This window comes from Ixodes scapularis, unplaced genomic scaffold, assembly GCF_016920785.2.
Source record: "Ixodes scapularis isolate PalLabHiFi unplaced genomic scaffold, ASM1692078v2 PGA_scaffold9__187_contigs__length_104089568, whole genome shotgun sequence".
Taxonomy (NCBI): Eukaryota; Metazoa; Arthropoda; class Arachnida; order Ixodida; family Ixodidae; genus Ixodes; species Ixodes scapularis.
Window position 1 is genome coordinate 9,683,513 of NW_024609884.1, and position 24,361 is coordinate 9,707,873.

The window sequence follows — 24,361 nt, forward strand, 5'->3', positions numbered from 1 at the left end:
GCACGGGCAGATCTCTGGATAGGCGCTCGCCTCTGACACACGCACACGCGTTCAAAGTTCAAACACCAAAAATGGCTGATGCCGGCACACCGCTAAGCAAGAAGTAAGCACGTTTATTTGTACTAAATCAACAAAGGAAGTGCGCAAATGTTATTATTTGATCGTTAGTACATGGCAGCAGAAGGATGGGGTTATTGTTGGCACGATCGGAAGGACCATAAATGGCCGATCGCGTATCCACGTGTTTTGCCATCATCTGCACTTTTTATAACTACGTGTCCTAGGTGGTGTCGGCGTCCTCGTACAGCGCAAGAAAAACGAAAATACACCGTCATTCTTTTGTTGTTGCTAGTTTAACCTTTCTCTCCAGAACAGCGTTTCCGCGTTGGTGTTCGTCTGCTAGAATGTCTCGTTACAACGACGATTCAACGCTGTGGGGAGACTGCTGCGCATATTCTCGCGCAACATCTGAAAGAATTGCGCGAGTTCGGTATCGCCCCTTTTCTATAATGCAAAGCAGCGAGGTAATACGATTGGGCAACTTTCTGGTAGTGTTCCGCAGTCACGCAGTTCATGATATGACGGCGTACAAAAACTTCGGAATGACTTCGTTTCTAGCAAAGACCTTGCTGAAAAATTGCGAAAACTGCTCCTACTCTTGTCTTTGTGAACAACAAAAATTACACAGACTAGAAACTAGTACCTCGAGAAATCATGATGCAAAAATTCAGACAATGGTCTGGCACGGCCCAGGTGATGTCCTTGAGACCAGTGTGCCAGCGCCTGCTACGGTACAGCCGTCTGCTCCCATGGCAGACGAGTGTCTGTCCGTCGGCTATCTCAAGTCGCGTTTGTACTGTGGGACTGGCATCTCGGGCTTCGAGGTTGGTGATTGGTCAACATCTTTTTACCTATTACCCACTTATCCGGAGAAGTCCAATGTCACGAGGACCATGCCAAAATGACAACAAACTGGCATTCAGTTCATCGAACAATGGTTTATCGACAGATCATTTCGTTAACATGCAATGTTTCATCGGCAGTTTGTTTCATTGGAAAACTTTCCGTGTTGTTTCATTGACAGACCTTGCGACGTTTTGTCGAACACAACCCTGCTGTTTTTGCAACAAACATTTTGCGTCTCGCCTGGTTTACAGTGGGAGAGAGGAGGTGGGCCTCTAGGCTTGGGTAAACGGGTAAACATGCCTCATTAAATCACAAAATAACCTTTAGCAACTTAGTAAAAAAAAAAAAAAAAAAATGTTGACGAAACTTTGCAGCACTCTGACACATGTGTCCACGAAACAAGCTTCCATGAAACATAGCGTATTCATGAAATGCAAGTCCATGAAAAGTTGTCTACGAAATGTGTTTTCACAAAACAATAGGGATCCAACAACAGAGCATGTTAGCTGCGTTGCATCCATCAGAAACATAGTAAATCAAAATTTCTTATTGTAGAAATGTAATTGGAATAATTAAAGCTCACGCATGATACTACTGTCTTGCTTCTTTACTGTACACTAATCTCCCACAACAAGGAGTTAAACTATGTGGCACAGTTTTCACAATTATAATCTTCTGTAGAGAAGGAGCAGTTTTTGGTTTGTTTTAGCTCCCTGTGGCTTTGATGTTCCATTATAGCCTCTGGGACGCAAAGTCCAGTACTTGAATTCTGTGTTGTCCCTTCCTTGAGGGATCTCTGAGGCACAACTCGTAACCTAGTTGCATTGCTTTCAGTTGAAGTCAACATTTGGTGCAGAGTTTTCTTAGATGTAGTAGTGACACCATTCCAATTAGACATCCGTGCAGTATCAAGTGCGAGTCGTGACAGTTATGGTTTCAGCATTGAATGTGTTTAGGCACTTTGCGAGGAGATAATTTTTTGTTTGTTAAAGTTGTAAAGTTTGTTGTGCTTAAGGGTCTCTTGGTACACTTTCTGAAGGTAGTGTGCATCTTTGGGAACTATTGAATTACCTTATGCGACATTTTAGTGAATGGTAACATCCTTCTTAGTCAGCAATGCTTATGCCTACTGAGTAGGGTTGGAAAACAAAGAACGGCAGAGTGGAGTGAGCACTGTTAATGGGCCGTTTTCGTTTTTGTTTGTGTCCGGATATTTCAGATAGGGTTGAGTGAAATGCAGATGAGACTGAACATGTACCTTTTTAGGCACGCACCTAAAAATATACATTATGCCTGAGCCTGAAGCAAATGACCCATTGTTTGAGTGATGTCACTGGTGCTGCTTTACCCTCGAGCTGCCGTGCTCACATGTTCACAGCTCTATGTTGTCGGCTTTTTACTTATTTTTTTCTTAGTCTTTGGTTTCTATCATTCATAAAATAGCTCGTGTGCTCTAAAAGATTTATAGATGAAATGGTGCTTTCTAAGGTGATGGCATCCTTGCTATAGAGTATAGCCTTAATACCGGATTGTTTCTTGCATACGGAGCTTGAAGTATTTGATGAGTTTGGTCATTTGTACACCTTGTGTGTGCTTAATTCGATTGCAGCGAACTCAAGCGGAGGCAGAAGGCAGAGCAGAAGGCCAAAGAAAAAGCAGAGAAGGAGAAACTGAAGAGGGAGCAAGAGTCTGAGAAGGCATCTGCCGGAGGGCCAAAGCCCGAGTCAGCTGCAGCCCAGGATGAAGAAACCATGGATCCCAATGTGCGTTTTTTTTGTAGGCTTCTTTATTAACCATCTTGGATGTTTCCAACCGCCTCAGCCAGAACTCCGGACCTGCCAATTGGCTAAATCTCACTCTAAAGTGTTCCTTTTTTTTTTTTTCTAACTTTGGTTGATGTAATGTTTGTATGGCATTGCATCACCATGAATAGTGGATGCCATCTTTTGGCCTGTGTCCTTAGGTAAAGTTCTACTGACATATGCCGAGTTCACTTTCAGAAATTGTTTTGGCTTCATATTTAGTACTTCACTGCGCATAAACGTCTCACAAAAGCTGGCACTCACTCAATTACAGACACAAAAACATACACACAGCACTGAACTCACAACTCTTTGTATTTTGTCTTGGTTTTCTTATTGTTAAAACAAAATCTGGAAATTGTTGTGTCATTTTTTTTCCTTTCCGCCTATTAGAACGATTTCATAAAATAGTTTGCGATTATCGTCTTAAGGTAAGGTAAGCCAATTCCTTTGCAGATAAGGTGAGAGATTTGCTGCTCACGGGCATCCATCGTCAAGCTTAGCAGTACGCTTCGCTTCAATTATTTTTTATAATTATTATCCCTTACTAGCTGGTTGTTGCTTCGGTCTAGCACAGTGCAACTATGTAGTTGTGCCGCACACCTGCAATCCCGGCAGTGCAGACCTAAATGCGCTGTGAAGTACTAAAACATGGAAAACCAACTAGCTCTAGCTGCGGTGTTAACAGGCTCCATATTTAGCTTTTGCAGATGCACGCAGCAGGTGATTATCTTTTTTCATACTCTTAAAGCCTGGTGGCATTACAAATTATATGTATATATATATATATATATATATATATATATATATTTATTTATTTATTTATTTATTTATTTATTATTTTTTTTTTTTTTGTGACAATTTTTTACGTATATTGGTATTTCAGCTCCAGACAACTTTATCAGGCGGCTCGAAAAAGACTCGTGGCTAGTCACATAAATTATGTTCGACTTCAGTTGCGATTTGCCTTCATTCTGAAGCATGTGCCTCTTTCACCCCAATAAGGGTTATTTACTATACTCCGCGACAACTTTTCTTGGCAATGCAGTGAAAGGTACATCCCGCGTCCCCTCTCCCATTTTGAGTGTATGCAGGCTCTCCTCCTCCCCCATTTCCGGGGAGAGGAGGAGAGCCTGCGTACACTCAAAATGGGAGAGGGGACGCGGGCCTGTACCTTCCACTGCATTGCCAAGAAAAGTTGTCGCGGAGTATAGGTACACAGTAATTTTTTTTAAATATAAATCTTTGTTTTCATTTGTGGAATTTGCAGAAATTGAGCAACCACAAAAAATAAATTGCATGCAGTATTCAAGATTTAAGATAGCTCGCCAAAACAGTCTTTAGCTTCTCGTCCATTTCTCGAATTCGGAACAATACCAGGTTCAATTCGAATCCCAAGGGCTACCCTCGGCTTCACATTGATGGTGTGGAGCCGGATTCGAACCCAAAATATCCCGCCCTACTTGAAGGTTGCCATTTTTTTCACATGCTCCAGGAGTTCTTTCGGCTGCGATCAGCGGCTGTGGCCCAGCTCAAGGAGGCCGGGGATCACCCGTACCCTCACAAGTTCCATGTGTCGACGTCTCTGACCGAGTTTGTGAAACTCTACGAGGGGCTCGAGGCAGGCCAGGTGTTGACAGACGTCCGGCTGTCCGTGTCTGGAAGAGTTCACGCCAAGCGTGAATCTGGGACCAAGCTCATCTTTTACGACCTTCGCGGCGAAGGAACCAAGATCCAGGTCATGGCCAACGCCTCGTGAGTTCCTTTCCATCCATCTGAATCTTGTTTGGTGACTTCCGACGATTAGACCCTAAGAGTCATTCGCTCGAGGCAGTTGTTTGTGCAATTGACCATTTTGTCGCTGCCAAGGTTGTTCGGGTTAGCCGACTTGACTTGACTCGGTGTGGGATCCTGAACAGAAGAGGTGCCTTGCAACTTTTTTTCGGCAGGTTTTCTATGGCGTCAGTCGAATGGTCCTCGGTGGTGACCAAAGGAAATAAATATTTCTGCTTTTGTTTCTGTACAGGTATTATAGCTCGGAGGAAGCGTTTGTGAAGATGAATGCCAAACTGAGAAGAGGAGACATCCTTGGCTGCATTGGACAACCAGGTGAAATCATAGAGTATTCTCAAGCGGTGGGATGCAAGCTGGAGAAAGTGGACATTTGTTTTGAAGGACAAAAGGCAATTTCTGGCAGGGGTTGGTTTTGCTACTTCCTCCACTTAATCTACCATATTTTTTTTATTCTTTCTTTTTCAAGGCAAGACGAAAAAGGGAGAGCTGAGCATTGTCCCAGTGGAAATGGTTTTGCTGGCCCCTTGTCTTCACATGCTTCCACACCTTCACTTTGGTCTCAAGGACAAGGTAGGATGTGCTACTTGCTGTTCAACCATCAGTCCATTTCTGCTAACCTCTACTGTCCGCATTATTCCAAAGTTGTGACTTCTGTGATGACTTATATTTGCCATGGCCCTTACAGGAAACTCGGTTCAGGCAGCGCTACCTGGACTTGATCATGAACGAGAACGTTCGACAGAAATTCATTATGCGCTCCAAGGTGGTAAACTATGTCCGCAAGTTCTTCGACTCCATGGGGTTCCTTGAGGTGAGTTGCTCTTTTCTGAAAAGCCCATTTCATGCGTGGCAGCATTGCTCGATGGCAGGTGATAACATTCAGAGCACAATGGTTAACACGCACAAGTGATTGCATTGTTTGTAGCAAGTTCTCTGTTGCATCTGGTAGGCTACTAGGATCAAAACTACTAGGTACATAGTGTACTGGACAGATTCTTATCTGGGGCCCAAGCTACCATAAAATACCGGGGGGTGCCCACCCCACTTTCGCTGAAAACTGGATCAATCTAGACATACACTTGTCCAGTCAAATCGGGCATTAACATATAATTTGCAGAATTCCTAAGTTTGGGAAATGTTAATAGTGGGCACTTGAACGAAGTGGCTGCTTGTGCGGTATTTTGCGGTAGGTAATGAAATGTTTGTTTAAGGGGGGACACTGGCTAGTGGATCAACTTCAGAACTACTCAAGTGTTCGGAATGAAATTTGCAGGAGAGATTTAATGTAGGTGTACTGTGCAAACTTTCAGCTTTCTAGGACAACTTTACATACCTGCATGAGAAGATGTGTCACTCTTCGTTAAATCTAGGATATGCAAATGAAGCTATTAAGCATCATTTTGACTGCTTGAATATAAAGTGGGGGATGTGGGGACTTCGGGCTATCTAGTTTTTATAACTCAAATGAAAATATTCAGGAAAAGTTATTACCTCGAAATATTAGATGCATATGTGTCCCATGTCAATTTTTGAAAACATATTTTTTCTCAATGAGGACTTCAACTTAAAACAAATTAAAGTAGATAGCCCAATTCCCCAGTAAATTTCAGTTCAGAAACATGTTGATTGTAGTATCGGAATACTTTTACCTTCGAACAAAAGATTCTTTCGTATGAAATTTGCAGCAAAAAGTTGAACTGAGAAAAATGCACTCAAACATTGAACTCCTTTACTTTGTTACTGCCTCACAATGTGTTGAAAATATTTTATATCAATTTAGCTATTTGGCACATGGTTATTAAATTTAGTGTAAGGGTGTATAATTAGACTATAAATCCGAAAACCTTAAAATTAAAATTTTCCAAAAAATTTTTGAAATTTTGGTACGGTATATGTCCCTTCTTAACAGGAATCCGTATGAGTAGAGCGTGAGATAGCCGATTTTGTGTTGGTGCCTATATCTAGCATGCACTGTTGTAAAGAAGGAATAGTTCCTTGGTGTGTGAGTGGAGTTACTGGAAATGTCTCGTGTCATTTTGTTGCATCTGGTGACAGGTGGAGACTCCCATGATGAACATGATTCCTGGTGGCGCCACTGCGAAGCCGTTCATCACGCACCATAACGAGTTGGACATGGACCTTTACATGCGGGTTGCACCTGAGCTCTACCTGAAGGTTGGGCCACATTCTTTCGCTTGCTTTCAAATGTTCTTGTCTACTGGTCCATGTTGCAATCCTGCCACAGTCTAAAGGCATCGTGGTTGTGACCTGAGATTGAAACTATCACATATTTTCCAGACATGAAAGTGCTGATGCCATCTCAAAAGTTTCACAGTGTTCCGGTGCATGTCGACTGTGATGTTGACCTTTAATTGCCTGTCTTTCTTACCTCGCTCGCTCACGTTTGTTTGGAAGGCACATTATGTGTTTCACTGTTTTCATGCCCAGTCGTGCCACTCTTCTCTGTCTGCTCTTCTGAGTTCTTGATGCGGGATGGAAGATGCTGTCAGTGCCAACAGTGGTGCTTGCCTTATGTGTTGCCAGGATCCCCTTTTCTTGAGCATTTCACATTTCTTTCTGAGTGGACGCATCTTGAATTTGAAAAGAGACTTGTTCTCAAAAGAAGGTTTTCGTGCACCTCCTCAATGTTCTTAGAGGCTTCTGAATGGGAAACTCTGCTTGAATTTTGTTATAGAGAGACTGATGGAGTTGTCTTTAGTATCTTTTAGGAAGTTCAGAAGTTAAATATTACAGAAATTCACTCCAAGTGTTTATTAAAATGGCCAACAAATTTTGGGATGTACCGAGTCAACGAAATCTGCTAAATTTGGCCTGTGATATGTGGCACAGTTAACTTTGTCGGAGGCATTTCTATTTCGGGTTGTTTTTACCTTTCTGGGCAAAGCTCACAGATGTTCTAGCGGCATGATTAACAGTTCACGGGACATGCGTGCGCCTGTGCACTGGTTGCAGCATATAGGAACATGCTGCACCAGGAGTACACTAGAGCAGGCACGTAGTCAGGGGGGGGGGGGGGGATGTCCCAGCAAAATCTTCCATTTTGCTGGGACATCCTGTCCCCCCTCCCCCTTATACAGCATTTTGTCATAGGCCCCCCCCCCCCCCCCCCCCCCCCCGAAACAAAATCCTGGCTACGTGCCTGCACCAGAGGTTAATATAGTGAATTCTGACGTAACAACCCCCCCCCCCCCCCCCCCTTCTCACTCTAGATAATATTTTGATTACAAACTTTGACTGCATTTATAAATGATGTGCTCAGGCCGTAGTGGTGTTGGATGCAGAGTCAGCTGAGATACAAAGGACGCGCTGCAGCCAAAGTTTCGGGTTCGGTTTGCGATTCCGTCAAAGGAAGATGACACGGGAAATATTTAAATTTTTGGAAAACAAATGAAGACAATGTGGAATCACCCATTACCCCGAAATTCTTGGGATTGAGTGGAGTTGCCTTTAAGTAATTTGGAAAAGGGGTGAAACTTAAGAGCGAAGCTTGAGGAGCAGTTCTTGGTCGCCTGGCAACAGATGCTGGTGGTCGGTGGCATGGATCGGGTCTACGAGATTGGACGCCAGTTCCGCAACGAGGGCATTGACCTGACGCACAATCCTGAGTTCACCACCTGCGAGTTCTACATGGCCTACGCCGACTACAACGACTTGATGGACATGACCGAGGTCATGCTTTCCGGTGGGTCTTGAGATTGCTGACCGCGACAGGTTCTTGTATTTTCTATGGCATTTTCTGCATTTACTTCTGGTTTGGCTCGGTCTCTCGTCAGGAATGGTGAAGTCCCTGACAGGATCGTACAAGGTGACCTACCATCCGGACGGCCCTGACGGTGAGGCTGTCGAGATCGACTTCACTCCTCCGTTCCGGCGGGTGCGGATGCTTCCCGACCTCGAGAAGGCCCTGGGGACCCCGCTGCCTTCGCCGGAAAACCTGAGCTCTCCAGGTGAGGCATGCGGACAGCACGATAGTCGTCTGTGCCTTTTGTATTCTATAAACAGTTTCTTGTCTTCGGCGTAATGCTTGCACACATTGGAGTATGGAGGGATTCAGGTTTTATAAGCAGCAGATAATGTGCAAGAGAATTTTTTTAGATCGTTGGGAATTATGTTGTGGGGTTTCAAATGGGTCGGAGGGCATCTGACGAGAAGACTGTCTACGAAACCTTTGGTCAGCGGCATGTCGCACGAATCACTATGGTGGGTTCAACTGTTGACTGCAGCCACGTAATGGTAGCAAGCATACATGCAGATGTGAAGGGATTCTTGGGATCACTCTATATATATATACTTCATAACTTACCCACATTTCTGGTCAGAATTTTAAATTGTTTCAAAATCGTTAAGAAAAAAGTTGCTTATGTGTATAGGTTCTGCGTTTTCGGAGTTTATTGTTTTTCTCGAAATAGGGGGTATTTTTTTTCGGGGTTTAATTTTTTTCCTACAGATTCGGTGTTTTTTTGTGTAAATTGGTTATGACTTAACCAATTTACACAAAAAACATTGAATCTATAAGAGAAAACTTAAACCCCCCCCCAAAAAAAAAACAAACAAAAAAACAAACACTCAATTTTTACAAGAAAAAAAAAAAAAAAAAAAAAAAAACTTTAAAATCTTTGAACCTTATTTATGTGATACTCTATTTTTGTTCTCTCTATGTCGTGTGCACTAGGTTGCCAATTTTTCCCCGATGTCTTTTTTCTTGGGAACTGTAACATTTCTTTTGTGTTTCTGCTGTGCAGAGTCTACGTCCCTCCTGTCGGAACTTTGCGTGAAGCACCAGGTGGAGTGTACCCCGCCGCGCACGCCAGCCCGGCTACTGGACAAGCTGGTGGGCCATTTCCTGGAGGAGCAGTTTGTGAACCCGACGTTCCTGTGCGACCACCCGGAAGTGATGAGCCCGCTGTCCAAGTGGCACCGGTCCGTTAAGGGCCTCACGGAGCGCTTTGAGCTCTTCATTGCCCGCAAGGAGGTGGTCAATGCATACACGGAACTGAACGACCCCCTGGTGCAGAGGCAGCGCTTTGAGCAGCAGGCCAAGGTCAGTCTTTCGGTTCTCTTCGTCTCGGAGGATGTCCGGAAGTGCTCTTTTCTAGAGGAAATTTACGCTCTTTATTTGTGAGATGTTGAGTCGAGATTTTGCCTATCCTGTCGGCTGAAACATGATACTGATTCTTGATTTGGGGCCCAAAAAAGTTATTAGGTGTTGGAAACTAGTTGTGTGTGGTAAACGGATACAAAACATGCCCTATGAAGGGGACTTCAGGCTTCTAATTGCACCTGTTTGCTGTCTCTGATATTAAAGTTAGAAAATGTGAGGAGCCTCTCTGTATGAGGGGACTTTTGTGTAAACAGGTGAATTCGAGAAGATGGGAGAAGCTACAAGGAAGATCTAACTGTTTGGTAAAAGGTGTGATGTATTTTGAACATGAGAGGACAATGGTCTTTCAGGACAAAGCGGCTGGTGATGATGAAGCTCAGTTGGTGGACGAGACATTCTGCACGTCTCTGGAGTATGGCCTGCCTCCAACAGCTGGCTGGGGCATGGGCCTCGATCGCCTGGTCATGTTCCTCACCGACTCCAACAACATCAAGGCGAGTCATTCTTCTACAGGTTCTCGTTAATTATACATAGTGTTCTAGTTGAGGTCCCTGAAATAAGACTTCGCTGTATATTGGCGAGTGGAGCAGAAAAAGAAAAAAGCTTACTGTTAGTGGCAATATGCATGCTTGGTCTAATTTCTCTAAACATCATTATTGTGGTGATGTCAGGCTCTCATTTGAAGCATCACATGTTGTAGCAGACAGGAAAATAAACAGGCGGAATTGAAGCTCAGTTGGAAGGACCTTGGGTGGAATGTTCATTGATTAAATATTGTTTCGCTCAAGGACATATATTTTTGGCAGCTGTCATTGTCCCTGTTCACGCTTCTCTTCAGCTGTACCAAACGAGCCAATTGGGAGGCTGGGAGGATTTTACTACTGAAACCACTCTATTGCCGGTCCTTTACAGTTTCTTTGACTTAAGGCAACTCCTGTTAACACCCCCCCCCCCCCCCCCCCCCTTCACAGGGGGCACTTACACCTTAGGTGTAAGGTGCTTGGTGAGTGGCGTCACCACGGACCCCAGCCACGTGGGCTGCCGTGCCCACACGCAGGGGGCATCTACTTTAGAAGGTTCTTAGCGAGTCGCGGCACTACAAACCCGAACCGTGTGGATTTGCCCACCCACGCCTGGCTGTGTGTGGCTTAATCCGTATCCGGGGAAGGGGGCATCCTGGTGGTTGGGGAGCTGAGCCTGGGGTATGTTTGGACCCTTCGGGGCCCCCCAGGCAAGGCAATACATCACTTCGACCCCTGCTTCTCGTAGACGGGTTTCCTCGCTTGGCCCGACCAGAATGATTCAGTTAGTCGCCTTTCTTGACCTCTCCTTTCTTTACCTTTCTTATTCTCCTCTTCCTTCTTATTTCACCTTCTTCGGTGGCAAGTGCTCATAGGCGTAGACTTCGGGGTGGCATCGGGGCTCGTGCCCCCCCTGGTGAGATCCGGGGGGGGGGCAGAGCAGAGCCCCCCCTTGGGCCCGGGCCATGATCCTTACCGAGACGCTGTTTACATGCCATGTAACGAGCTTCTAGTAGTGGCATGTAAACAAAATAACGCCCACGTTGCCTTTATTGACAAAATACATGGAATCCCAGTGTGCTTTCGTTAGCTTCAATCTCCAGTTCTTGCGAAAAGGTAATGCGTAGCAACCCCCCCCCCCTCCTCCTGGGGAAAATGGAAAGTCTACGCCGCTGCAGGTGCTAACCTTGGGTGGTGACAGATACCCTCGCCCAGATCCACACTTGTTTATTGTTTCCAGGCAGCACTGGTAGTGTAACTGTGTCAGTCAAGCCACTCTTGTTATGACACATTACCTATCCCCTTGTTGGGCTCGGTGGGAGGCTGTGCACCGTCACAAACACTTCGCGCAACTATATAAAGAACATGTCCCACTGCACCTAGCCCTGCTTCTAGGTGATGAACCACTCATTTCACATGATAGCATATTTAAGTTTCTCACTGATATTGGCCTTATACACCGACTGTGATTTTATTTTCCACCCCAAACTCGTGACCATATCTTTTACACTTATACACATGCATATTCATAGTTTTATCACGTCACCAGTTACTATAACTCTTTCTTCCCTTTAACCCTTCTTCTGCAATAGTTCACACTCTTGGCACATTATAGCCTTAGATGCTGATGTGCCTTTAACCCCCAATCAACTCAACACAAACCCCCCCCCCCCCCTTTTTTTGTTTCTTGGCACACCTCAAAATTAATCGCTGAGACTCTTTGTGACTATGTATTCCATGATCACGGTATAAATTACTTTGAGATTGAACTAAGAGAAGTGAAAAAGTTCAAAAGTGGAAACGTCAGAAAAGAAAGAGAAAACAGAGATGATGTCTCTTTTTCGGTTCCTTCCACTTTCGAACCTTTAATTTTCCTTTGTGCAGAGTGTTTTGCTTGATGTTGCTGGGGGTAGGCAAATGATGTTGTGATGTTTGTGTTACAGGAGGTGCTGCTTTTCCCTGCAATGAAACCAGATGACCCCAACAAGCATCGTCATGAGGAAGGAGCAGAGCACAATGACTCTCAGAAATAATTGAAGGCCGTGTAATGTGCCAGCGGGGCTACCGTATTTACTCGAGTAATAGCCACACTGTTTATGGAGAAAACCTAAGGGTCCGCTTTTCCGCGGAGCACGCAGATTGCCAATCACCGCGATCGACACCATGATTCCAGCTGTTTACAGGACAGAGATAACATCTTCGTGCAAAGATACCATCTGTGAAAATCGCATTTGTATGGAGAATCGTGTTCTCGATCTGGTGATTCGCTATGTTATTTATGCGCAACGCAATGATTGGCTGTATACGTGTTCTGTTGGAAAGTAGGCGGAAGGGTCTTGTTCATAAATAGTGCGGCTATCACTTGAGTAAATATGGTATTGACCAACATGCTAGCACCTCATGCCACACAACTTTAACTTATCGTCTTCGTTTTGTGAAGAGCTTTCTTCAAGCTCATAGCTCATAATTTTATTTCCTGATGTGGGGGCCATGATTCTGCACAGGTTTGAACTGTGTGTTCAATCCTGGCACCTCGGTCTTCCAGAAGCAGCCAGGCTGGCTGCTTTTGATGAAACGAAAAACTGGGCATATCCCTGGTTTGTAAACTTTGCTACCCTCGTTGCAGAATATACAATCTGAAATTAAAGTGTGTGAACTTTCTCAGCTCTGGTTATTTGTATTTATCTATCATTCTTTGCTGATCTAGATCTCTGTTGTGCAGACAGCTTTCTCGAATGCTGTGGAAGAACAAGTGAATGTGTGCAAGTTCTTTTGAAAAAGTTTAAGTATCATAAGGTGCACATATGTGGTCACCCACAATACGAAAGACCCATTGACCGAGGCAGTTTATGTGGTGGTGCTAAGTAGGGGTGTCACAAACTTTTGTCGAACCGGATTTTTAGGTTGAACTTTCTGGGTTCCACTGGTTCGAACCAGTTCGACGAACCTTCAAACTTTTAACCAAATTTAACCGGTTCCACTTTGTGGACAGTGTGGCCCGACCTTGATACAAGCATGTATAGGTTTGGAGAATTTTTTTTCTATGCAAAGGGTTATTTTAATTTTATGAAAAGTTGCAATTAAAAGAAACTAATTCTAATCACTGAAGAAGTTAATAACTTAATTCTTTTTACTGTATTAACTGAAATAACCAATCAGTGCTGCCCTTAATTCATCCCTTAGCCATCATCTTCCAATCCGAAACCAATTGGCTAGCCTGTTGCGCATGCACATAGCAGTCTAACCTGAGTCTAACCTTTGTCGAACTTTTCACAAGTAGTTCCAAAAAGTCGAACCTGGTTGAGCTCGAACTCGACAGGTTCACGACATCCCTAGTGCTAAGTGCGAAGGCATGCTAAGTGCTAAGCACTTAGCATGCCGAGGTGCTAAGCACTTAGCGCCTTGGCAAATCTCACTCATGAGGGCCCTCACTCGCCCTCATCTTCACAGGTGAGGTGAGGTGAGGTGAGGTTGAGCGAGTTTCTGAGCCAGGAATATTTATGAGTGTGAGGGGCGTGAGAACCATGAGTGCGTGAGGACCATGAGCGCGTGAGGGCCATGAGTATGTGAGGGGCGTGAGGGCCACGAGTGCATGAGGGCTTTTTGGGCGGTAGGGGCGTGAGGACGGTGAGGGCCACGAGGGTGGTGAGGGCCATGAGTGTGTGAGGTCCGGGAGGATGAGTGAAGGGCTGAAGATGAGTGTGACTGAGGATGGAGGTGAGTGAGGGGCTGAAGGTGAGTGTGTAGCTGTGAGGTTGAGTGAGGGCGACCTAAAATGCCGACCTCTGCGTGTAAGTGTAGGGGCTAAAACGGCCACAAACCTCGATTCTACGCTACAAACCCCTTAAAACCCCTACAAAAAAAAAAAAGAAAAGAAAAGAAAATTGAGCACTACCCCAGATTGATACCTCGTAAAAGTGCTAATATGAGTTCCTCTGTACCGTACAAGATGTGATATCTTTTGCTTCAATTTTATAAAGGAATATATGCAAATGAGTTGTGAAACATTAGTCAGTTTAGCATTCGCCCAGTTTCAGTTTTGATAGTTCTTAATTTCGACTATTGAGCTTGTCTAAAAAATTTAAAAAATTAAAATTGAAAAGACACACCGGGACCCATATAACCTGGTAAGGTCTTAAAGGGATACTTCAACGAAATTTGAAATATTCCCGTCGTGTTCAAAAATAGGTTGAATATGATCCACAATATCTGTAAATGACAATCGCACGTTTGTATTTTGAGCCTGGTGGCTGTATTTTTTGTTATAAACGGCCCACTCTGGCAAGCGCTCGGAGAAGGCCCAACTTAGAGCACGTGACATCCAACGCAATCGTGACGTAGGTAGTCTCAAGACGAGCAAAGCTACGGCGAGGCTGACGTCGAGAGGATGGCCTGGTCGTTCCAGCCACCGAAGCGGCTGCTTTTGTACGAATTTTGAGTGACGGGTTAATCTTCTAGGGGGACAGTAGCGACTTCTACGACACACAAAAGGGATTCTCGGGAAGAGGGGAGTTCCTCCTTCCCCCCTTCTCTCGTCGTGGCCGGAGACGAGACAACTTCCGTCACTAGCTGTCAAGGTTCCTAGACGAGCATTACAAATGAGGCGTCAGCGACATCCACCAGGTGCTCTTCGCTAATCGTTTAATTCGTTTTAAAATTCCTTTTTGAGACTTTTTTAACAAGATATTGGTATGTTCCATGTGATACTGCTCTTTTGAACACATATAGACCAAAAAATGAGTGCCGAAATTTCGTTGTAGTATCCCTTATTGGTATGTTCCATGTGATACTGCTCTTTTGAACACATATAGACCAAAAAATGAGCGGATACTACAACGAAATTTCGGCGCTCATTTTTTGGTCTATATGTGTTCAAAAGAGCAGTGTCACATGGAACATACCAATAAGGGATACTACAACGAAATTTCGGCGCTCATTTTTTGGTCTATATGTGTTCAAAAGAGCAGTATCACATGGAACATACCAATAAGGGATACTACAACGAAATTTCAACGCTCATTTTTTGGTCTATATGTGTTCAAAAGAGCAGTATCACATGGAACATACCAATATCTTGTTAAAAAAGTCTCGAAAAGGAATTTTAAAACGAATTAAACGATTAGCAAAGAGCACCTGGTGGATGTCGCTAACGCCTCGTTTGTAATGCTCGTCTAGAAACCTTGACAGCTAGTGACGGAGGTTGTCTCGTTTCCGGCCACGACGAGAGAAGGGGGGAAGGAGGAACTCCCCTCGTCCCGAGAATCCCTTTTGTGTGTCGCAGAAGTCGCTATTGTCCCCCTAGAAGATTATAGAAGATTAACCCGTCACTCAAAATTCGTACAAAAGCAGCCGCTTCGGTGGCTGGAACGACTAGGCCATCCTCTCGACGTCAGCCTCGCCGTAGCTTTGCTCGTCTTGAGACTACCTACGTCACGATTGCTTTGGATGTCACGTGCTCTAAGCTGGGCCTTCTCCGAGCGCTTGCCAGAGTGGGCCGTTCATAACGAAAAATACAGCCACCAGGATCAAAATACAAACGTGCGATTGTCATTTACGGATATTGTGGATCATATTCAATCTATTTTTGAACACGACGGGAATATTTCAAATTTCGTTGAAGTATCCCTTTAAAATTGCGAAATTAGAGTGTCCCTGAGACCTGCGAGCACTGCGAGTGCCCAGAAGCGCGATCAGCAGCGGCATCAATCTCGGCATGGTCGTCGGGCATCGGGCATGGCGTTTGTTGATTGTTGAAGGCACACTCCCTCACTGCAAGAATGTCTTTAAATAGATCTAGGCACGTTTTATTGGCACTCAGAAGGGCATGTGGACGACAGAGGAACTGTGAGTAGCCTTTTTAAGGATTGTACTGGTCTCTAGCTTGTTTCCTAGCTGATACGCCGCACGTGTTTGAGCTCAAAAATGACCCTCATTTGTATCGATATGATGGTCAAGAAAGGAGATAAGCTAACTTTCACCACATTTACAAAATTTCAGCCCAGGCCGTGCTGCCGAAAACACGTGCTTAGTTCGGTTGGAATCATCTTGGGCTTGACCTCGAGAACTAAAAATAATTTGCTGGTTTGTTCGATTATGTAGCGATCAACGTTCGTGCTACTAAGCGCGGATTATTGTTTTGTTTTTCTTTCCTCAAAGTTTGTTCGTACGTGGTTGCCGGCCAAAGCAAGCTCACAAACGAAGAGGTGAGGAAAAAGCGTACCCAACTCTTCAGCAAGGAGAAGGAGCGCCAGTCTGCCTTGATCACTAGGGTGGAAAAGATTGAAGTGAAATATACCGGGCCGCTGGAACAATGCACCCTCGTGATGAATAAGAACCTGTCGACGCCTCACGACTGTGCCAGACGTAAGTAAAGGCTGCAGGCTGGTTTGCACGTAACGTTCAAGTAATGTGCTTCTAACGAGTATGCAAAACGATTGGACACCAAGGAGCAGGCATGTCAACTGTCTGTGCACTGTACAGCAAAGAAGTCAGCACGTTCTGCGTGCGGAACTAACATCCCGGCTTGCTCCTTGGCGCTGCGATCATTTTGCGTGATGTCTTTTCTATGCCGGCAGCATTTCAAGTATTGATTTCACCCGTTGAACTTGTTCTATAGGGCCCATTGCCACCTGTATAGTTCTGGCAACCTTCTGCATGCTATCGAGCAGAGCTTAGGGCACATGTGTGTGTAACCTACGTCTCCAGCATTGACCGCCGTGCATAGACATCAGCGTGGGAGTGGCACGTTTTTCTAACTTTGCCCCTTGCATGCCGCCACAGACATCCACGAAAGCCTTGTGCAAAGAGCAGTCATTGCAGAAGTTGATGGACGTTCCTGGGACATGTGTCGACCCCTGACCCAGGACTGTGAACTCACTTTCCAGTTCTACAGGGACAGATATCCCTACTTCGTCAACAAGGCAGGCTGCTGATTACTACATATTTCTATTCACTTGTGCCTTAGATTACCGACCTGGTCTTGCATGAAAGGCTGCAAAACAAAATCGTTAGTGAACTTTGTAATTATTTGACTATAGTTTAAACGTGATGCTCAAACTCTACGAAGCTTGGAAGTGATATCTATGTAGAACTTCCTAGTTATTAATTACAATATACTTATTTTGTGTGTTTTTCTCCAGATTATTTTTTTTTGTAGAGGGATCTGAAGCGAAAGGTATAGGTACCTGACAAGGCTTTTGCACCCTCTGGGAAACAAACCGAGAAAATGTTGAGTGACTTACTTATAAGTGAAATCTCTGGGCAGTTTTGTTTGATTTACCCTTCAAATGACAGTCTATATATAGGGTCTATCTATAGTATGTATTACATATAGTGTACTAGTTCCATTGGGCAAACTTGGATTGGAAAAGCTGATACCGGCCATGTCGTGGTGGTGTTGTGATGCTAGATTAAAGGTTGTGCAACATTTTGTTGAATAATGCATGTAATGTGTTACAGGCCTTTTGGAGGACAGGCAGCTTCCTCTTGGGCTATATTGTAGAGCATGCTTTCAAGGACAACTTCTATGTGCAGCTGCACAGTTGGCCTCAGCCTCAAGGTGAGGTCCTTGGGTGGTGTGCAGTGGGATGTTGCCAACTGCAGATTTCTTTTGTTTTCATCGCCTATTTGCCTTGCAGTTCGCTCCGGGAGCTTTGTGTATAACATAGACCTCAACATTGAGAACTGGCAACCCCGGGAGGTACGTGGAATCGAAAGATTGTTTAGTTCCACCTTGATGTCAATGTGCGAAAGGTGCTGGGAGTACAAGTGCATGACTTTGAAAGCTCCTTTCGGTTTCCATGCTCTTAGGTGGTGCAGGGTCCTTTTTCAGCTTGCTTTTCTAGCATTTGCCAGCTGCTCTTGTTAACCCCTTGCCTATTGATTTTTTTCTTCAAGGAATGTACAGCAAAATTTTATTTTAGACAGGCAATTTTCATTAAAATAAGACAAAAACGTTTCCTCGACTTCCAGGTGTCATATCTTCTCTAAATCAGGACTTCTGGTCTGAGTCCCACTGACGTAGAGATGCCGAAGTTGATGAAATGCTTGCAGGATTCAACATAGTTTTCATCACTCCTGTCACTGCCCATCAAACCATCGTCTGATTCTGAAAAAATGGGCGAGGCTGAAGTATTCATCGTTACACATTCCGGAGCATTAATCCATTTCAAAAGAAGGTTTCATATATCTGTCGGCTAAAGCGAACCTCCGTGCCAAAGCCATGTTGTTTTAGCGTGAACGCTTGCAAGCAACTGCTTTTCTTTTTCTTGGCTAAATAAAGCTTTCTCTCTCCGTCAAACAGCAAAACAAATGAGCAAACTACACAAGGTACACATTGCGACACTGTTAGCGCGAACACAACATCGGTGCATTTTCGCATTTTACTTCTTAATAGTAATAGCGAGCACGAAATGTTATCGCTTACATTATAGAACTAAATTAGCTCTTTCCGTAGCAATAAAGACTTGGATGACATCCCTTGGTTTCAAAGAGAAAAACTGGAAAAACCGGCGATCGCTTGTTCGCGCTAACAGTGTTGCGCACTGTACATAGAGTAACAGGGGTGGTTTTTCCATCTGTCAAAAAGCGCGCTAAACAAGCCCCAAAACCGAAATGCGAGTCACACTCTTGGTCGGACTTTATGCTTCGTCTGGGGTGGCACGAGTGACACCCGTCCTCAGTAGGCAAGGGGTTAAGGTAGGCCACAGCGTAATTGTTTCCGAGAAAAGTTTGCGGGGTAATACGTTTCGCTGCATTGTTCATTGTTCCAGGACGAACTTCACGTGCTGTCTGGGATGGGGAGAAGACTGACGGCAGGAGGTCACCGTTTCGAGAGACTGGAAGTTGACGCATCCCTGGCGCTCAAGATATTTGAGGACAACAAGTGTGTTCCTTTTATTTCTTGTGGTTCAGGAATTTACACTTTAAATTTAGCCATGAATGCAGCTAAAAGTATAGTTCAGTTGTATTATCTTGCTTGAAGTGGGGGGGGGAGGGGGGGGGGGGCGGCGGCCAAAAAATTTGGAGGACACCAAAGCACATCTTATTAGTTGTGAATGCGAAAGCATGAATGTCGAATCGAACGCCGCTGAGTGCTCTTTCGAGTTTTGCGATATGATATTGAGGCACCACCATGTTCGTCGGCGCCGAGAAGAGCACCCGCTCTCTCCCTCCCCTCGGCCCTCGGGGCCTCTGGCGAGTGCGCGCCACCGTGTTAATCGTGTTCCTTCCACTGGCGCTGGGCCGCAGCGCCATAGGGTGGCGTTCCTTGAAACTATGATGCGCACCAGCCAATGGCAAGTTATCCATCAATTCACTGCTACGGACTACAGGCTTCACTCTATCGGACAGGGGAGTTAGGTGCCGTTTGGCACGGTTTCAAAAGCTGATAACGCTGGTTCGCTCTATGAGAAAGTTAATGCTTTTGCATTAAAAACCAAATCATCATGAGTGAGGAAAATGTTGTGGTATTCATTGTATTTGACACAGAATTGGAGCCTGAAATAGTTTAATATTTGTGGCGAATTCAGAGAATATTCATGCACATAGGGTTGATAGTATTTTGTAGTGAATTGAGCCAAATTAGGCATCCTGAGTCCTGCTTCAATTTCCGGACATGCAAGTGGAATAAAAATGAGGCATCATTTTGTGTCACTATTGAGAAGAATAATTAAAACTGCGTTAAAGGGATACTGAAATGAAAAATTGAAATATATCTCTCACGTTCAGAAATGAGCTAAACATGATCCACAAAATCGGCTAATGACAATCTCACGTTTGTATTTTAAATAGATGGCTACATTTTTTTTTCCAAGCGGCCGATTCTAGCGAGCGTTCAAAGAGCAGCTGTCGGGGACTGCGATGTGTCTCTGGAAATCCGGTTCCCCCAGCACGTTCGTGACGTCATGTTTACCTTCATGGGCAAAGCTGCGAAGAAGCTGGTGTGGTTGTGAGCTTCGCCACTTGGGGACATTGACGCGTGACTTGGCCATCCAGAATGCCCGTCCACTGCAGTAGTTGAGTAGGAGTGGGAGAGGATGAAAATCCAGTTTGGCTGGGTTCCGCCAAGTTCCACAGGGCTCGCACGCACACAGCCTGCCGCCATACTTCCGCGGAGCGGAGCTGCTTTTATGGGTGGCTTGACGTAACAACATTTGTTTTAAATAATATACTGGTGTTTTTTTGAGCAGAAAATTGTTGTCCCCATGGTGGTGTGGCCAGTAGTTCAGTGACATTTACACGGTTTCTCAATGGCTATTTTGAATTTAGAGATAATAAAGAGCATGCCGGGAGGAGTAAAGCTTACATATTCCGAACATGTGTTTAGTAATTTGGGTAGCTAAAAAAACTGCTTTGCTGTCCCCTTTAAAAGAGGAGACGTGCAGCGATATTGCCTGTTGATTGCGTGCAGCTGTCGTACGGTTAATGTGCTTGAGGTACTCAGTCTGCTGGGCATTTTCATTTCAGGTACAAAGTGGAGCAGATACCACGGATCGCATCCATGTCAGCCACTGGTAACTCCGTGACGCTCTACCGGTTGCTCGACCACGTGGACATTAGTAGTGGACCTATGATAGGGTCATTGGACCAGATTTGGCGTTTCAAGGTGGTTGCAGTGAGTAGGCATTTCTCTGATGCATTCTAAGCCAGCTTTTACTCCTGTCTTTGGTCAGAAAGTGTCCTGGCATCGGTTGGTTTAGTGTCGTTTGCTGATTGACGGGTTCCAATTTCTTAGGTACACCCGATCGAAACTTCTTTGGGGGTCATGTACCGGTTCCAGGGCCTGGCAATCCCGAACGAGTTCACTGTAAGAAAACATTTATTAAAAAGTAGCTCCACTCGGGAATCTTTTTGGTTAGTTTGGGCTGGAATATGTTTGTGAATGTGGCCTTTGCTCAATTTCAGATGAGTGAATTCGCTTTCAACGTGTGCTGCGATCGTGCACGAAAGATGGTAAGCTTCCGAGTTTCATTGCAGAAGTTATGTTTTGTTTGCCCACTACCTATCAGCTCACTGTCACTGAGCATACCTGGCAACATAGTATTTAGTCCAGGCTGACATATAATTATATTCGTAGTAGCCAGCGCCATGGCACTATATCACCAATTTGTGCTCCGTTTTTGTGATATCTGGAAGCCTACTTATAACTAAATTATAGCTGTCATGCAGGGTCGCTAAACTCGTCAAACACAAAGATTCTTTGCGTTATAACGTAGCGGGGGTGGCCAAAAAAATGCCGCAAAGTTTACTTTTCTCACAAACCTGATAATCCGTTTATCTTCGTGACGTTTTTATTGAAGTGGCAAAAAATCCCTATCACTCCCTAGGCGACGAACAAGAGCAGCACGAGAAAGCGTGCGGAGACGACCGTGGTTCATACGTGTGACATCACGACAAAGATTATCAGCTGCGACCAACATGTTTAGTGGTCTCTAGAAAGCACGGCGGAGGCTTGAGGTAATGGCATTCTAAAATCAACACCATCGAAGTTGCAAAAGAACTGTTCAAGCTGGCCATATGTATGCGTGCAGCAGTCACGCACACAGCTATGGCCGCCAGTAAATATTACTTCCTATAAAAGGATGTCGCCCTCAAACAATGAGCCCTAGCACGAACCTCTCACTTGAAAGTCTGTCATGGCCACTCGTGAGTTCATGGGACATGAATCGTTTTAACTCTAAAACCTCTAGAGCCATTATTTCGAAAATCGCAAGCTCTGCTGTTCCTCGTCGTTGCTCAGTTGTAATGCATCTAAGCAGGGGCGTCGAAACGGGGACTGGGAGGGGGGGCTATTCATTCACCCTGGTGACATTGAAAGAGGGGGCAAGGGGCATGAATGTGTAGGGGGCGGAGGCAATCACCCGAGACCATAGACTCTTGTATAGTGACCAGACATTTCAGAAAGGTATAATAACAAGTCCGGGTGAAAAGATATCCCCCTTCTTTATTACCATCCTCCTCCCTCTCTCTCTCCAAAACATTTTGTACAGCACTTCCTGACCCCCATATTTTTTAGAGTGCAGCTCAGGCACCCGTTTCCGGCTTGAGTGGCGTCGGCGTAACCGTGAGGTCATGTGACCCCTTTGAGGTCACGTGACCATGTGAACCCCCTGAGGTCACGTGACCCCCCCCCCTCTGAGGTCACGTGACCTCGGGGGGTCACGTTACCTCACCGGGGGCCATGGGGGGTGAAGAAGGAGGAGGGGAGGAAGAGGAGGGGGGAAAGGAGCAGGTGTAGCAGGCAGGATGACGAGGTGAGGAGGAGGGAGGCAGGGTATACCCTCCCCTCAGTACCCTTCCATCCTCCTCTTAAGAGCTGCGCTCTAATTCGGCGTTACAGGGAGTTGTAAACGGCTTTCATTTTTTGTTTTTTGTTGGTCGTACCCATTTTTTTATTAAGGCAAAAGCCTTATGTCTTATCATTCAGTAGGCCTCCAAAGTCCTTGAGTGAAAGCATGTCAGCGACGTGAAAGGTACTAATGAAACGGCGCCAGAAGTGCGCCGTCGGGGAGCGCGCTGTCTTTGGAGGTTCGCTATCACGTTTACATCGGTGCCTCGGCTTTCACCTTCAAATCGTCTTAGAGATAACCTAAGAGACCCTGTGAATTTTTTCCTTTTCCCAGTTTCTTCTCGTCAACTCCGTCGCCCCCTCGTATCTCAAACATTACCGACATCATTACACACACCACTTCTGAGTGACCCTGGTAGCATTGTTGACATTGGCGAAAGATGAGCTCTAAAGCCACGTCACGTACACCGTGCACGGCTCCAATTATCACAAAGTTCAGTCGTCGCCTCTATTCCGAATCGAAGATATTGGCCTCAAATTACTCTTTCCCAAAGTTGTGAAATGTCACTTTGTCGTCGCCAATAACTTCCAGAAACGACGGTCTTGCGACGAGAAAGTTCAGAATATTCACAGTTCACCTGGGGACAATCTAGACAGCCTAGACTCTAACGCGGTGTAGGGATATAGGGACAAGCGGGTGCGACTTCATCATTCAGCCGCATAAACGGCTGGCCCCACAGCTTCATCAAAGCGGGCTCGCGCCCGCTTCGATGAAGATCGCTACGACTTTGTGTTTCACAATCTCGCTGGAATTTGAGCACCGAGGGGGTTTGGATGATTGACATCTCATCCTGCGTGACGCCATCCTTGCGAGAATCCAATCAGCATGCTCTGCAAACTTTGGCCCCAACTTTGTGTTTGACGAGTTTAGCGACTCAGGAGGGGCTTTGTACAAACTAGCTCTGGGTAGCCTCATTTTACACTCGCAAAGTGGTGTATGAACAATTACAGTCTTCTTCAGCACTTCCATCAGCAGGTGTACTTCATACATTACTTTTGCGCAGTAATGTATGAATTTCGTGTATGCGGCCCACTTCCCAAGATGGGTTTGAGACCACTGCTCTATAAGCAGACCAGATGTGGAGCTCACGAAATAACAATACTGCCTGCACAGCAGTTACATCGCAGCAGAATGTCCCAAAATCGAGGGTTCCTTGGGCCTTTTTAAGATTTTTGAAGAAATGTCACAAAATGATGTGTTCGTGCAACGTGTCTTGGAATGCACTCTCCCATTATGCCTTTTCCGTTCCATAGAACTTCACTGGGCTCCCAAGAAAGCACACTGCAACGGATGGGGATGTTCCAGATGGCATTGACAGCGACGACACACAAGTATCTCACGACATCATTTTCGAGAAGCCCTCACCTCCTACAGCATTTCCGTCAGGCTAGGTGCTGGGTTCGTTTAGCCCTATTTCAGTTCATGGAGAGCTTTGTTTTGTTGATCGTCCGATGTGTTTACAGCTCCAAGGTACCTAGGCTTTGAGCATTTCTGAAAATGACGTGATTGCCCTCGTCCTAATTTGCTGTACTGGAGGTTGCTAGCTGCTTCATCAACATCACCAATATTGTAAGCATATTATGGCAGTAAAGTACAGCCGTATCTATAGCATCTTATAGTGTGGAGCAACGTTTTCGTGATAAAAAGATGTTGCAGAAAAAAATATACGCCTACAGTCTTCATTTTGTAGCATTCTTTATTTGCCACGGCGGTGGATTTCTTAGCGGTTGCATGCCAAGTCAGTAGAATTTGGCAGTTTTTTTGTTTAGTAGTACTATATTTGGCAGTCTCATTTGGGAGCATTACTGTGAAATGCAGTGCGTACTGTTAACATAAAAATTTCCTAAAAAATGGCAATGTGTACTG

At 45.1% G+C, this 24,361-nt stretch overlaps 2 protein-coding genes across 3 annotated transcripts; both read left to right on the plus strand.

Moving 5' to 3' along the window:
• The first annotated feature begins 30 nt into the window (after positions 1 to 30).
• LOC120838987 (lysine--tRNA ligase) lies at positions 31 to 12,809 on the plus strand. Of its 2 annotated transcripts, XM_040500544.2 has the most exons (13): positions 31 to 103; positions 754 to 884; positions 2,516 to 2,669; positions 4,204 to 4,463; positions 4,735 to 4,817; positions 4,969 to 5,072; positions 5,188 to 5,313; positions 6,558 to 6,677; positions 8,043 to 8,205; positions 8,297 to 8,470; positions 9,266 to 9,564; positions 9,975 to 10,118; positions 12,089 to 12,809. In XM_040500544.2, the coding sequence occupies exons 2-13, from the start codon at positions 757 to 759 to the stop codon at positions 12,176 to 12,178; spliced, it is 1,845 nt and encodes a 614-aa protein (XP_040356478.2). In that variant the 5' UTR covers positions 31 to 103; positions 754 to 756; the 3' UTR covers positions 12,179 to 12,809. The 2 variants fall into 2 exon arrangements, with proteins under 2 accessions (XP_040356478.2, XP_040065094.2); XM_040209160.3 differs by lacking the exon at positions 754 to 884.
• A 2,521-nt stretch (positions 12,810 to 15,330) lies between these two features.
• On the plus strand, positions 15,331 to 24,348 carry LOC8050482 (39S ribosomal protein L39, mitochondrial). Its single transcript, XM_029984506.4, has 10 exons — positions 15,331 to 15,989; positions 16,302 to 16,508; positions 16,926 to 17,065; positions 17,604 to 17,703; positions 17,783 to 17,844; positions 18,917 to 19,029; positions 20,613 to 20,760; positions 20,881 to 20,952; positions 21,051 to 21,098; positions 23,749 to 24,348. Exons 1-10 carry the CDS (start codon positions 15,923 to 15,925, stop codon positions 23,884 to 23,886), a joined length of 1,095 nt encoding a protein of 364 aa, XP_029840366.1. The 5' UTR covers positions 15,331 to 15,922; the 3' UTR covers positions 23,887 to 24,348.
• Positions 24,349 to 24,361: the final 13 nt, after the last annotated feature.